We start from the raw sequence: 10,724 nt of genomic DNA, 5'->3' as shown, positions 1-10,724 counted from the left end.
TTGGATCATGATTAAAATGCAGTGGTTGCCTCTAATTTTAAATGGAAAGAGCACAGACAAAGCCTTATTTTGTATATATGAAGATATGTCTTTTATTTGTGTTACTTATTTATTTGATTTGGAGCTTGTTTTAAAATTTCAATTTAGTTTAGTTATTTACATTTTCATTATATTTAAGTTATTTAGCAATTTGTCTTAAATCTCATTTTGTAAAAAAAAATTGTGAATCGAATCGTGAAATTAAAATTGTGAATCGAATCGCAAGTTGAGTGAATCGTTACATCCCTAGTCACCATACAGGTCTTTTTGCATGCAAGAATGAAATCATTTAGTAGAAGGGTTTGGAATCGAAACGCTATTCCAATTTCGGAAATCAGATCAGATGCGGAAGGTCAGGGTAGAAGGGTTTGGAATCGAAACGCTATTCCAATTTCGGAAATCAGATCAGATGCGTAAGGTCAGGAATCAGGAATTACTTGTTATAAAATTACATTTCGATTCTGCTTCTCGATTTCTGTATGCACATTTATTGTGATTTCAAAAGATTCAACTGCAAGAACACAAAATAGAACTCGCTTCTGCACTCGCGCGCTGTTTTCTGTGCTGCGCACACACACACACAAAGCGCACGCACAAAAGCCGCCTCTTATATACGCGAACACTGGACTGAGCTCTCGTTCTCGCATTCTCACACATTCGAACGGACAAAGCCTATTCATACAGCGCACATAGCACCCTATTTTTTACAGCTTTTTTAAAACAGTATACAGTATAATTATGTTTAATTATGAGATATAGCACTACAAATTCTTAATTCATTTGCAACAAAACTATAAAGTTTTGTTGCAAATGGATGAAGACATTATAGTACTACAGTATATCTCAGCTTGCCCCTCAACATGCATGCGTTCGGAGTTTCGGCAGCGAATATTATATTGTGGGCGTTATATTTTGATTAGTAAAATAAAAATGATAAAAATTAAAATACAAAAATGAAATTTAAATTACCCCTGCTTCTAAATAAATAAAGCAGTTCTTTTTATTTCATTAAAAACGGGCCAAAAGAGCCTCCTAACTAGTAGGCTACCAGAAAGGAAAAAAAAAAAACATTTTTGCTCAGAATTAGTTTTTAATCCCTGCTTGATTTTAGTCATCCATGGTAAATATCAAATACGTTATAGCTTGACTACAAGTTTAAAAACAACGCTACAATTGTTATAATCAAGGAAATTAAACTTGCCATCATGAAATATCTTTACAGGCGATAATGCCAAAAAGAAAGAGAAATATCGGAAAATATAGGCATATTTTATTCATGACATTACTATATGACAACATGCATTTATCATTCTTACAATCACTGCCAGAATGTCCAACTTCACCACGATGAACTTAAAATTGGGTTATTTTTCCTCAACAGTTCTCCTCACAAAACGAAATTCATTTAAAACACAAATTTGATAAGAACAGAGTGGAAATTATTAGCTACACCAACATAACAGCAAAGCTAATGTTTTCTGTTAATTTAAGCACAAACTAAGTAAAACCAAACTTTAATGTGGCAATAATTAAGACCAAACTGAACATGGTGTGTGTTTGTGGTGCACGTCGGCAATGTTGTCTCGGCGGGGGCGGGGCGTGGTGGAGATGGGGCTTGGGTAGACGATATTATCGGATATCGCGATATTTTTTAAGGCGATTATCGATAAGATATTTTTGACATATCGCCCAGCCCTACTGCTATCTTTCCTGTTCAATGTTGTCTCGGCGGGGGCGGGGCGTGGTGGAGGGGGGGCTTGGATAGACGATATTATCGGATATCGCTATATTTTTTAAGGCGATTATCGATAAGATATTTTTGACATATCGCCCAGCCCTACTGCTATCTTTCCTGTTGAGCATTTAAAGTTCTAAACAAAATCAGTGGGGGTGTTGCTTAGCAGTCAAATGTAGTCATCATTTTTTATAAAAAAAAAAAAAAGCTAGCTTTTAAAAATAAAAAGCTTTATTTCCCAAATTGTAGTAGATGTATGATTTCATTCAGTGGCAATGTAGATCGCAACTGTTGATTCTTGTATTTTGAAGAGGTTGCCCCCTTTTGAGACCTTCTCTCAGGGACCCACTTTGCAGTTCACTCTTCGCTGGACAGGTGACCCCAGTGACCCTTCAACGGCCCCTGTGGCCAAACCTCTCTCCACTCGCAGTTCTGACACCAGCACCGCAGAGAGCAGACTCAGCACTCTCCGAAATGCACCTGTTGGTAAGGAAGCAAACTAGCATCTGTTTAAGTTTGTTAGCAATTATACAACAGTTCGTTCTGGTTGAGATATTGTGAGATATTGTGAGATATTGTACTGGTATCGCTACAAGAACGCCCTTTCACAATTTTGTATCACTCCGCTTGTTCTAGCCGGGTCTATGTTTTTTTTTTTTTTATTATTCACTGAGCTAATCGTAGAGTATGTTAGTTAAAATAAGAAGAAACAAACATGGCAAACGACACATTTTTATGAATATTTCATTTGATATTAACTACGAAAGCTCAACAGACGATGAGATGCAGTGGAATCACTAACAGGCCAAACAGCAAGAAGTGCAGCCATTACACCTGCAGATTTGGACAATTTAGAAAAAACCCAACATGAAAATAACACGGTGCGGCAAACAGTGTGGGCTGTGAACTGATTTAAATCATGGTTATCCGAAAAACAGCTCAATATCGACCTCAAACACATCGAGAAATCACAAATGAGCTCAGTTTTGCGCGATTTCTATGGCTCCATTAGGACCAGTAAAGGAGAACTGTATGGTATCAGCAGTTACTTGAGTCTTCGATCGGCGCTGATTCGCCACATTAATGAACCTCCTCTTAGTCGTGCATGGAATTTAATGCAAGACCCTGAGTTTACGTCCCCCAACAACGTTTTTAAAAGAGTTGTCAAACAGATCCGACGATCCGGTACAGACAGAACATCACACTACCCTCCGATTTCATGAAAACCAGCAAATACTGAAGCGATCTGCTGCACTTGACCCTGGCAACCCGAAAGGTTTATTAAACAAGGTGTGGCATGACATTCAGTTACACTTTGCATGAAGAGGGAAGGAGGGCAATCGACAACTTATGCCAGACTCGTTTGAACTAAAGAGAGACGAAAATGGTATGAAATATTTCACGTTGACATTTAATGAGGAAACGAAAAACCACAAAAACCCACTGGAGGTCGACAGGGAAAATCGGAGGGGCGCTATGTTTGAAGAGCCCGGTAACCCCATGTGCCCAGTTTCTTCGCTAGAGAAATATCTCAGCAAACTCCCACCTGACGCAAAAGCACTGTATCTGCACCCTAAGAGGAGATTTGAAGCTAACGACAAGATATGGTATAGCACTGTTCCTCTGGGCAGTAATCAGCTGTCACAAATGCTCCCGAGAATGTGTAAAGAAGCTGGGACGCGATCTTCCTACACGAACCACAGCATCGGGGCCACTGCAATCCGAAAATTGTCTGATGCAGGGCTCCAAGCGAGAGAAATCATAGCCGTCAGCGGACACAGGTATGTTTCTGATTTGTTTAACCCATACAGTGGAAATTAAATAATGCAAAATACGCGTTCTAATTTAAAACATTTTTTTTTAGGTCAGAAAGCTCACTGAAATCCTACTGGAGACCATCACTAAACAACAGAAAACGCTGTACTAGCATCAGATCAAACGGAAACCATACCAGAAAAATAACAAAGAACAACAAAGACTTTATCTCCACGAATAACTATTTAGTACGATATACGGCAACGTACAAATAAATGTGAACAGTGGTTCCGAGAACCATCACTCACTGTAAATCAGAAATGTAATAGATTTTGAGCAAATTGTAATTGTTTAATGAAAAACAAAAATACATAATATATTTTATGATATGCTTATGACATTTTTTTTGTAAAATATAATAAACCTGACTTTGAGATTAAAAAAAATTTAGGAACAAAAAATATATAAGTATATTTTATGTTATGAAATGCTGATTAGTTTTTTGAGGGAAAAATATCAGTTGTTTAACTTATTAAATAGCCTTTTTGTATAAATGTTAATGTTGCGGAAGATGCTGGAAATGTATATTCATTTGTTGTAATTGCATGCAATGGTTTGACTAAACTAATAAAAATGTTTGTCAAGTCAGACCTATAAATCTGAAAATAAAAACGCATGCACATTAATCAGTCTAGCTTCACGGTCTCTCTCTCATTCGGATGCACGTCTTGCCGCATTGTTTCTCTCTTATAACCTCATTATTTCTCATTAATAACCTAACTGAAGCAGCACATGCCCTTGATACGAATTCTAAAAGTGATGTATGTTTAACTGTCAACTTGAGCTTTGAATCCGTGGCGGAAGGAAGTAGTTCCGTACTCCATTGTTTCTTGTTTAATTACACACGTTCCGTCGAACTGTTGTATAAACGCAATGTCACTCTCGTACTCGAGCGATACCGGCTATATCAGCGGCTGTGATTGCCTCTGGCCTAATCACAGCCATGCTGATATAGAGCCGGTATCGCTCTCGTACTCGAGTGATATTGCTCATTCGTGGCCTGCTTGGTCTGTTTAGTTTGTGAAGTTTCTGATTCCGTAATGTCTGATCAAGGCTCTTTTTGTGATGGACCTGTAATGGTGAATAGAGCTGTTTATCATTTTATTCTCTCAGTGGCGAAGGATTTAGTGAGCACCAGCATACAGACTAGGAGTGAGCAGTCCCCCTGTGAACCCAGACAAAAACTACGCATCTTTTATCAGGTAGGAATTGTGAACTCTTTATTACAGTACATTTATGTATATTGCACTGTTTAAAGTCACTTGTATACTACATCATAGAAAATGTCTCCGGTTACTTTCGTAACCTTGGTTCCCTGAGAGACGGGAGACATTGCGTCAGGAATCTGACGCGACGGGGACTCCCTTCATTTCTTAACCTACCTGAAATCTTATTGCACAATTATATCCGTAATCATGTCCATCACCTGGCTAGATAACGAGCCCAGGGTTACCGGTTCCCGCACACCATCCACACATGAAGTTTCCACCATTTGGGGTTGGAGTGCCATATCGAGCCATCCGCTTGAGAGAGAGGAGGTCCCGTCTCAGTGGAATCTGCAGTCAGTATCTCCAGCAGGTCGGGAAACCACTAGAATCACCGGCGCCCTCTCCTCTTTGATTTTGTGCAGCACTTGTGGCAAAATCTTCAGCGGGGGGAACGCATACAACCGGGCTTTCGGCCACGGCATTGTGAGTGTGTCCCCGCCCAGGGGAGAGCGCGACAGAGAGAAGAACAGCGGGCAATGCATGTTCTCCTCTGTCACAAACAGATCCACTTCTGCTTTCCCGAACCGCTCCCAAGTTCTCTGTGAGGAATCCCGTTCCTCGATAGCATATCCGCGCCGCTGTTCAGGCAACCCGGAACGTGCGCTGCGCGAATGGAGAGCAGATGGTGATCAGCCCATAGCAACAGGCGTGCCGTCTGTTCGCAGAGGGCTTTCGAGCAAACCCCGCCTTGGCGGATTATGTACGATACGACCAACGTATTGTCCGTGCGAATCAGCACATGATGCCCCCGTACCTGCGTGAGAAAGCTCCGGAGGGCTAAAAAGGCTGCTCTCAGCTCGAGGCGATTTATGTGCCACGTCCTCTCCGACTCCGCCCAGGAGCCCGAGTCCGGTATGCTGTCGCAATGCACTCCCCAGCCCATCAGACGCCGCGTCGGTACAGGTCGGGGTCTCGCCATGGTTTCAGCGCGATCAGGCACCTGCGAGTAACCACCACGCGAGCATGGCCCATTACCCAGGCCCTTCTCGCTACTTCCCCGCGTCTTCAGCCAAATCTGGAGGGGGTGCATATGAAGAAGACCGAGGTGACACACCGTCGCAGCTGCCGCCATCCACCCCAAAAGTCTCTGATATTCTTTCAGCGCCACGGGATGTCCCAGGCTGAAAGCATCCAGAGCAGACATTAGATCTCGTATGCGCTCTTGACACAGACGCGCTCTCATCGAGTCCAGCAGCACCCCCAAATATGTAATCGATTGGCTTGGGCATAACGCGCTCTTCTGTGAGTTCATGCAGAGACCCAAGCTCTCTAAATTAAGTAACAGGGCGTGTTTGTGGCTGTTGAGCACATCTTTTGAATGGGCCAAAACCAGCGAGTCGTCCAAATAATTCAAAATACGCATTCCGCTCGCTCTCAGGAAATAGCGGCTGAAAAAAAGTGGCTGAAAAACCTGCAGCACTGCCATCGTATGAAGTGCCGAAATCGCCTCTCCCGAGGCAGCGTATGCTTTGTGCGCGATGTGGGCGGTCAGACGGCAGGGTTTTAATGGCAGCATCGCCTCCGCTTTCAGAGAGGCCGACGAGGGGCAGAGGTGGGTGGCGACAGACTCCTCGACGGGCGGAATACGCATATAACCCCGGGCTTCCGCTTTGTCGACTTTAGTGAAAATCTCCGATCTGCTGGCGTGGGTGCGAGCCGACTGGGGCACCGCCTACGCCTTAGCGACTTCGTCGTGCAGATCGGGAAGAAATGGGGCTCGCTTCCTCGGAGCGGCGGCCCGAGAAAAGGAACCATGAATCCAGCTTACTCTTAACCGGTTCATCGGGGGACTCCCACTCCAGACCGAGATCCCTCACGGCCCTGGTGAGAATCCGGACGAGCTCGTCTTGAAATGTGGTGGGCCCCTCTACTTCAGAGCGCTCCTCTGGAGTGTGGGCCCAGTCCTTCTCGGAAGCTGTTAGAGACATCGCTTCATCGACGTCATAGTCCCCCGCAGCGCCGAATGACATAACCTCCGAAGCACCAGAGGTGGGTCGAAGGCTCTCTTCAACAAAGCGGGGGGGCGAAGCGCGCCGTGCGTGATCGCTCCCATGCGGCGGTCCCACCAGCGGCTCGCAGGCAGCAGTGGGACGCTGCCGGGAGAAATCACCAAGTGCTATATTCCTCCAGTCGGACCCGGCGAGTACTGCCTCCGCATGGGCAAGACCCAGGCACAGGATGCAGTACTCATGGGTGTCCGGAGCCTCGATGGGTCCCAAACACAGCGTGCAATAGCTTGACATGCTGGAACGCCAAGAGGGAAATTCGTCTTCTTGCGTCTTCTCCACAGCTGTCTTGAAGTAGGATGCTTGAAAGAGGAAGATTCTGAGTTCATGCCGCCAATTATATAGCGGAGAGGCTCCACCCCTTTTTCGCCGTCTTGGCTGGCATTGGCCAGTATGAAGTGCAACTTCACTGGCGTTGTGCAATAAGATTTCAGGTAGGTTAAGAAAGGAAGGGAGTCCCCGTCGCATCAGATTCCTGACACAATGTCGAAGTGAACCGTCTTCGAAAGGGAACACAATTTACTCATTAGGTTTACTGGAAAACCATCTGCAATGTAAAAACAAATCTCAAGAACTTTATGCAACATGCTGGTATTTCTGTTTGTCCACAGTTTCTGTACAACAATAACACTCGTCAGCAGACAGAGGCCAGAGACGACCTGCACTGTCCCTGGTGCACTCTCAACTGCCGTAAACTCTACAGCCTGCTGAAACACCTCAAACTCTCCCACAGTAGATTCATCTTTAACTATGTGGTGAGCACAGTAGTATACATTCATAAATCTCTGCCTGTTTAATTTCAACAGATGAATAGAATCAATGTATTAGGTTAAAAATTCTTTATATAGTTATACATGGGGCTGGGTGGTATGGTATATATTGTGGTAACGATATAAAGTGTTTATACATGGAGATTTTTATCTTGGTATGTAAATATATCCATATATCTGTATGCAGTATTATAAGTTATTGATACATTAGAGTGAAGCAACATGCATGAATGAGAAAAACTGTAATATGTGCAAAAAGCTGTAAACAATTAAGAAAAATTACAAGTGAGTTTTTTTCTCCTGTAACTATTGTTCCTGAATTCTATGTATTCCAGCCTCATCCTAAAGGTGCTCGGATAGACGTGTCCATAAATGAGTGCTATGATGGCTCATATGTTGGCAATCCGCAAGATATCCACAGCCAGCCTGGCTTTGCCTTTAGCCGCAATGGCCCTGTTAAGAGGACAGCTGTCACTCACATACTTGTTTGTCGGTATGAAACAGGTCTCAATCTGTCAGTGTGTTTTGGGAAAAATGCAATTATTGTTGACTAGAGGGTCATTTTAATATTTGTTTAGTTTTATGTGTAAACCCACCATTAAATCAAAATGCACATTTCTCAATTAATAATGGAATGTTGCAGCTTTTATTACAAATTATTTATCCATGCAAAAAGTATGGTCACAATTTCTATTTATTTTGAATTTAAACCTTTGTTATAAGCCAGGGGTGCCCAAACTCGGTCCTGGAGGGCCGTTGTCCTGCAGAGTTTAGCTCCAACCCCAATTAGACACACCTGAACCAGCTAATCAAGCTCTTACTAGTCATACTAGAAACTTCCAGGCAGGTGTGTTGAGGCAAGTTGGAGCTAAACTCTGCAGGACACCGGCCCTCCAGGACCGAGTCTGGGCACCCCTGTTATAAGCAATAAGTGTGTTTCCATCACTGACACCTATTTAAAATGAGCTCAGCTGTTTTTTAAATTGGGTTTTCCCCAGGGTTTTGATGTCAAAATAAATACAGGATGTGCGTATTGAATAAGCTGCCAGAATGCCTGTAACGATTTTTATGTAGAACAAAATCAGGGTTATGTGCCAAAGTCTTCAAAATGGGTTTTGCTTAAACCATTATGAGTTTTACTTCATTAAAAAAAAAAAACTGCTTAGGCATTTACATGACCCAACTTATTGTTGGCATATTATGCATAATCGATACGATTTTGCATCAGTCACTAAGTGTTCTTTTTGCTGACAAAATCATATATGTGCTGCAAGTTCTAAAAGTATAATACAGATAAATGCAGAATTCTCCTGTTTTATATATGGTTGTGATGCCAGAAATGTTAACCATGGATGTTTAATAATCTCTCACTTTCACTTAGGCTAAAGCGAACCAAGCCAAGTCTGTCTGAGTTTTTGGAGTCGGAGGACGGTGAGCCAGAGCAGCAGCGGTCTTATGTGAGTGGACATAATCGTCTGTATTTCCACAGCGACAGCTGCATGCCCCTCCGTCCACAGGAGATGGAGGTGGATAGTGAGGATGAGAGGGATCCAGAGTGGCTCAGAGAAAAGACCACCACGGTTAGTCGACTGGTCAAACAAGTACGATAGTAATTGATATTTGCATTTGAATCGAACAGTTTACGCTCTTTTATGTATTATGAGTCTGACTGAAACTATTCAGTTCATGCGTCATGATTAGTACGTTTTGTTTTGCCTGAAGCAAATTGAAGAATTCACAGATGTGAATGAAGGAGAAAAAGAAGTAATGAAGTTGTGGAATCTTCACGTTATGAAGAATGGGTAAAAATGCATTCATATTGTCTGTCTTTTGCTTATGTTACTTGTATTATTAGAACATTGATCATACAGATGTGGCCAAAAGTTTTGAGAATGACCTATTAATTTTCACAAAGTCTGCTGCCTAATTTTTATGATGGCAATTTGCATATACTCCAGAATGTTATGAAGAGTGATCAGATGAATTGCAATTAATTGCAAAGTCCCTCTTTGCCATGAAAATGAACTTAATCCCCCCCAAAAACAACATTTCCACTGCATTTCAACCCTGCCACAAAAGGACCAGCTGACATCATATCAGTGATTCTCTCGTTAACACAGGTAAGTGTTGACGAGGACAAGGCTGGAGATCACTCTGTCATGCTGATTGAGTTAGAATAACAAGTCTGGAAAGGAGGCTGGTGCTTGAAATCATTGTTCTTCCTCTGTTAACCATGGTTACCTGCAAGGAAACACGTGCAGTCATCATTGCTTTGCACAAAAAGGGATTCACAGGCAAGGATATTGCTGCAAGTAAGATTGCACCTATATCAACCATTTATCGAATCATCAAGAACTTCAAGGAGAGAGGTTCAGTTGCTGTGAAGGCTTCAGGGTGCCCAAGAAAGTCCAGCAAGCGGCAGGACTGTCCTAAAGTTGATTCAGCTGCGGATCGGGGCACCATCAGTGCAGAGCTTGCTCAGGAATGGCAGCAGGCAGGTGTGAGTGCATCTGCACGCACAGCAAGGCGAAGACTTTTGGAGGATGGCCTTGTGTCAAGAAGGGCAGCAAAGAAGCCACTTCTCTCAAAAAAAAAAATGTCAGGGACAGACTGACATTCTGCAAAAAGTACAGGGATTGGACTGCTGAGGACTGGGGTGAAGTCATTTTCTCTGATGAATCCCCTTTCCGATTGTTATGGGCATCCGATAAAAAAACTTGTCCGGAGAAGAAAAGGTGAGCGCTACCATCAGTCCTGTGTCATGCCAACAGTAAAGCATCCTGAGACCATTCATGTATGGGGTTGCTTCTCAGCCAAGGGAGTGGGCTCACTCACAATTTTACCCAAGAACACAGCCATGAATAAAGAATGGTACAAAAACATCCTCCGAGAGCAACTTCTCCCAACCATCCAAGAACAGTTTGGTGACGAACAATGCCTTTTCCAGCATGATGGAGCACCTTGCCATGAGGCAAATGTGATAACTAAGTGGCTTGGGGAACAAAACATCAAAATTGTGGGTCCATGGCCAGGAAATTCCAGTAGCCCCTCACTGCAGCACAAAAATCCAGGGGGGGGGTGGGGGTTGGAT

General features: G+C 43.1%; 1 protein-coding gene across 1 annotated transcript in view; it reads left to right on the top strand.

The window, feature by feature from the left end:
* Positions 1 to 10,724, top strand: part of LOC107698691 (SUZ12 polycomb repressive complex 2 subunit) — a 28,761-nt gene that overhangs the window by 15,687 nt on the left and 2,350 nt on the right. Inside the window, exons 10-15 of the mRNA XM_016499778.1 lie at positions 2,086 to 2,260; positions 4,703 to 4,791; positions 7,475 to 7,618; positions 7,969 to 8,126; positions 9,015 to 9,213; positions 9,356 to 9,435. Of these exons, the coding sequence (XP_016355264.1) occupies positions 2,086 to 2,260; positions 4,703 to 4,791; positions 7,475 to 7,618; positions 7,969 to 8,126; positions 9,015 to 9,213; positions 9,356 to 9,435 (845 nt within the window). The remainder of the gene's footprint in view (positions 1 to 2,085; positions 2,261 to 4,702; positions 4,792 to 7,474; positions 7,619 to 7,968; positions 8,127 to 9,014; positions 9,214 to 9,355; positions 9,436 to 10,724) is intronic.

The sequence above is a fragment of the Sinocyclocheilus anshuiensis genome, unplaced genomic scaffold (genome assembly GCF_001515605.1).
Source record: "Sinocyclocheilus anshuiensis isolate Anshui unplaced genomic scaffold, SAMN03320099.WGS_v1.1 scaffold314, whole genome shotgun sequence".
Classification (NCBI taxonomy): domain Eukaryota; kingdom Metazoa; phylum Chordata; class Actinopteri; order Cypriniformes; family Cyprinidae; genus Sinocyclocheilus; species Sinocyclocheilus anshuiensis.
This window is presented reverse-complemented; position numbering and strand designations above follow the sequence as displayed.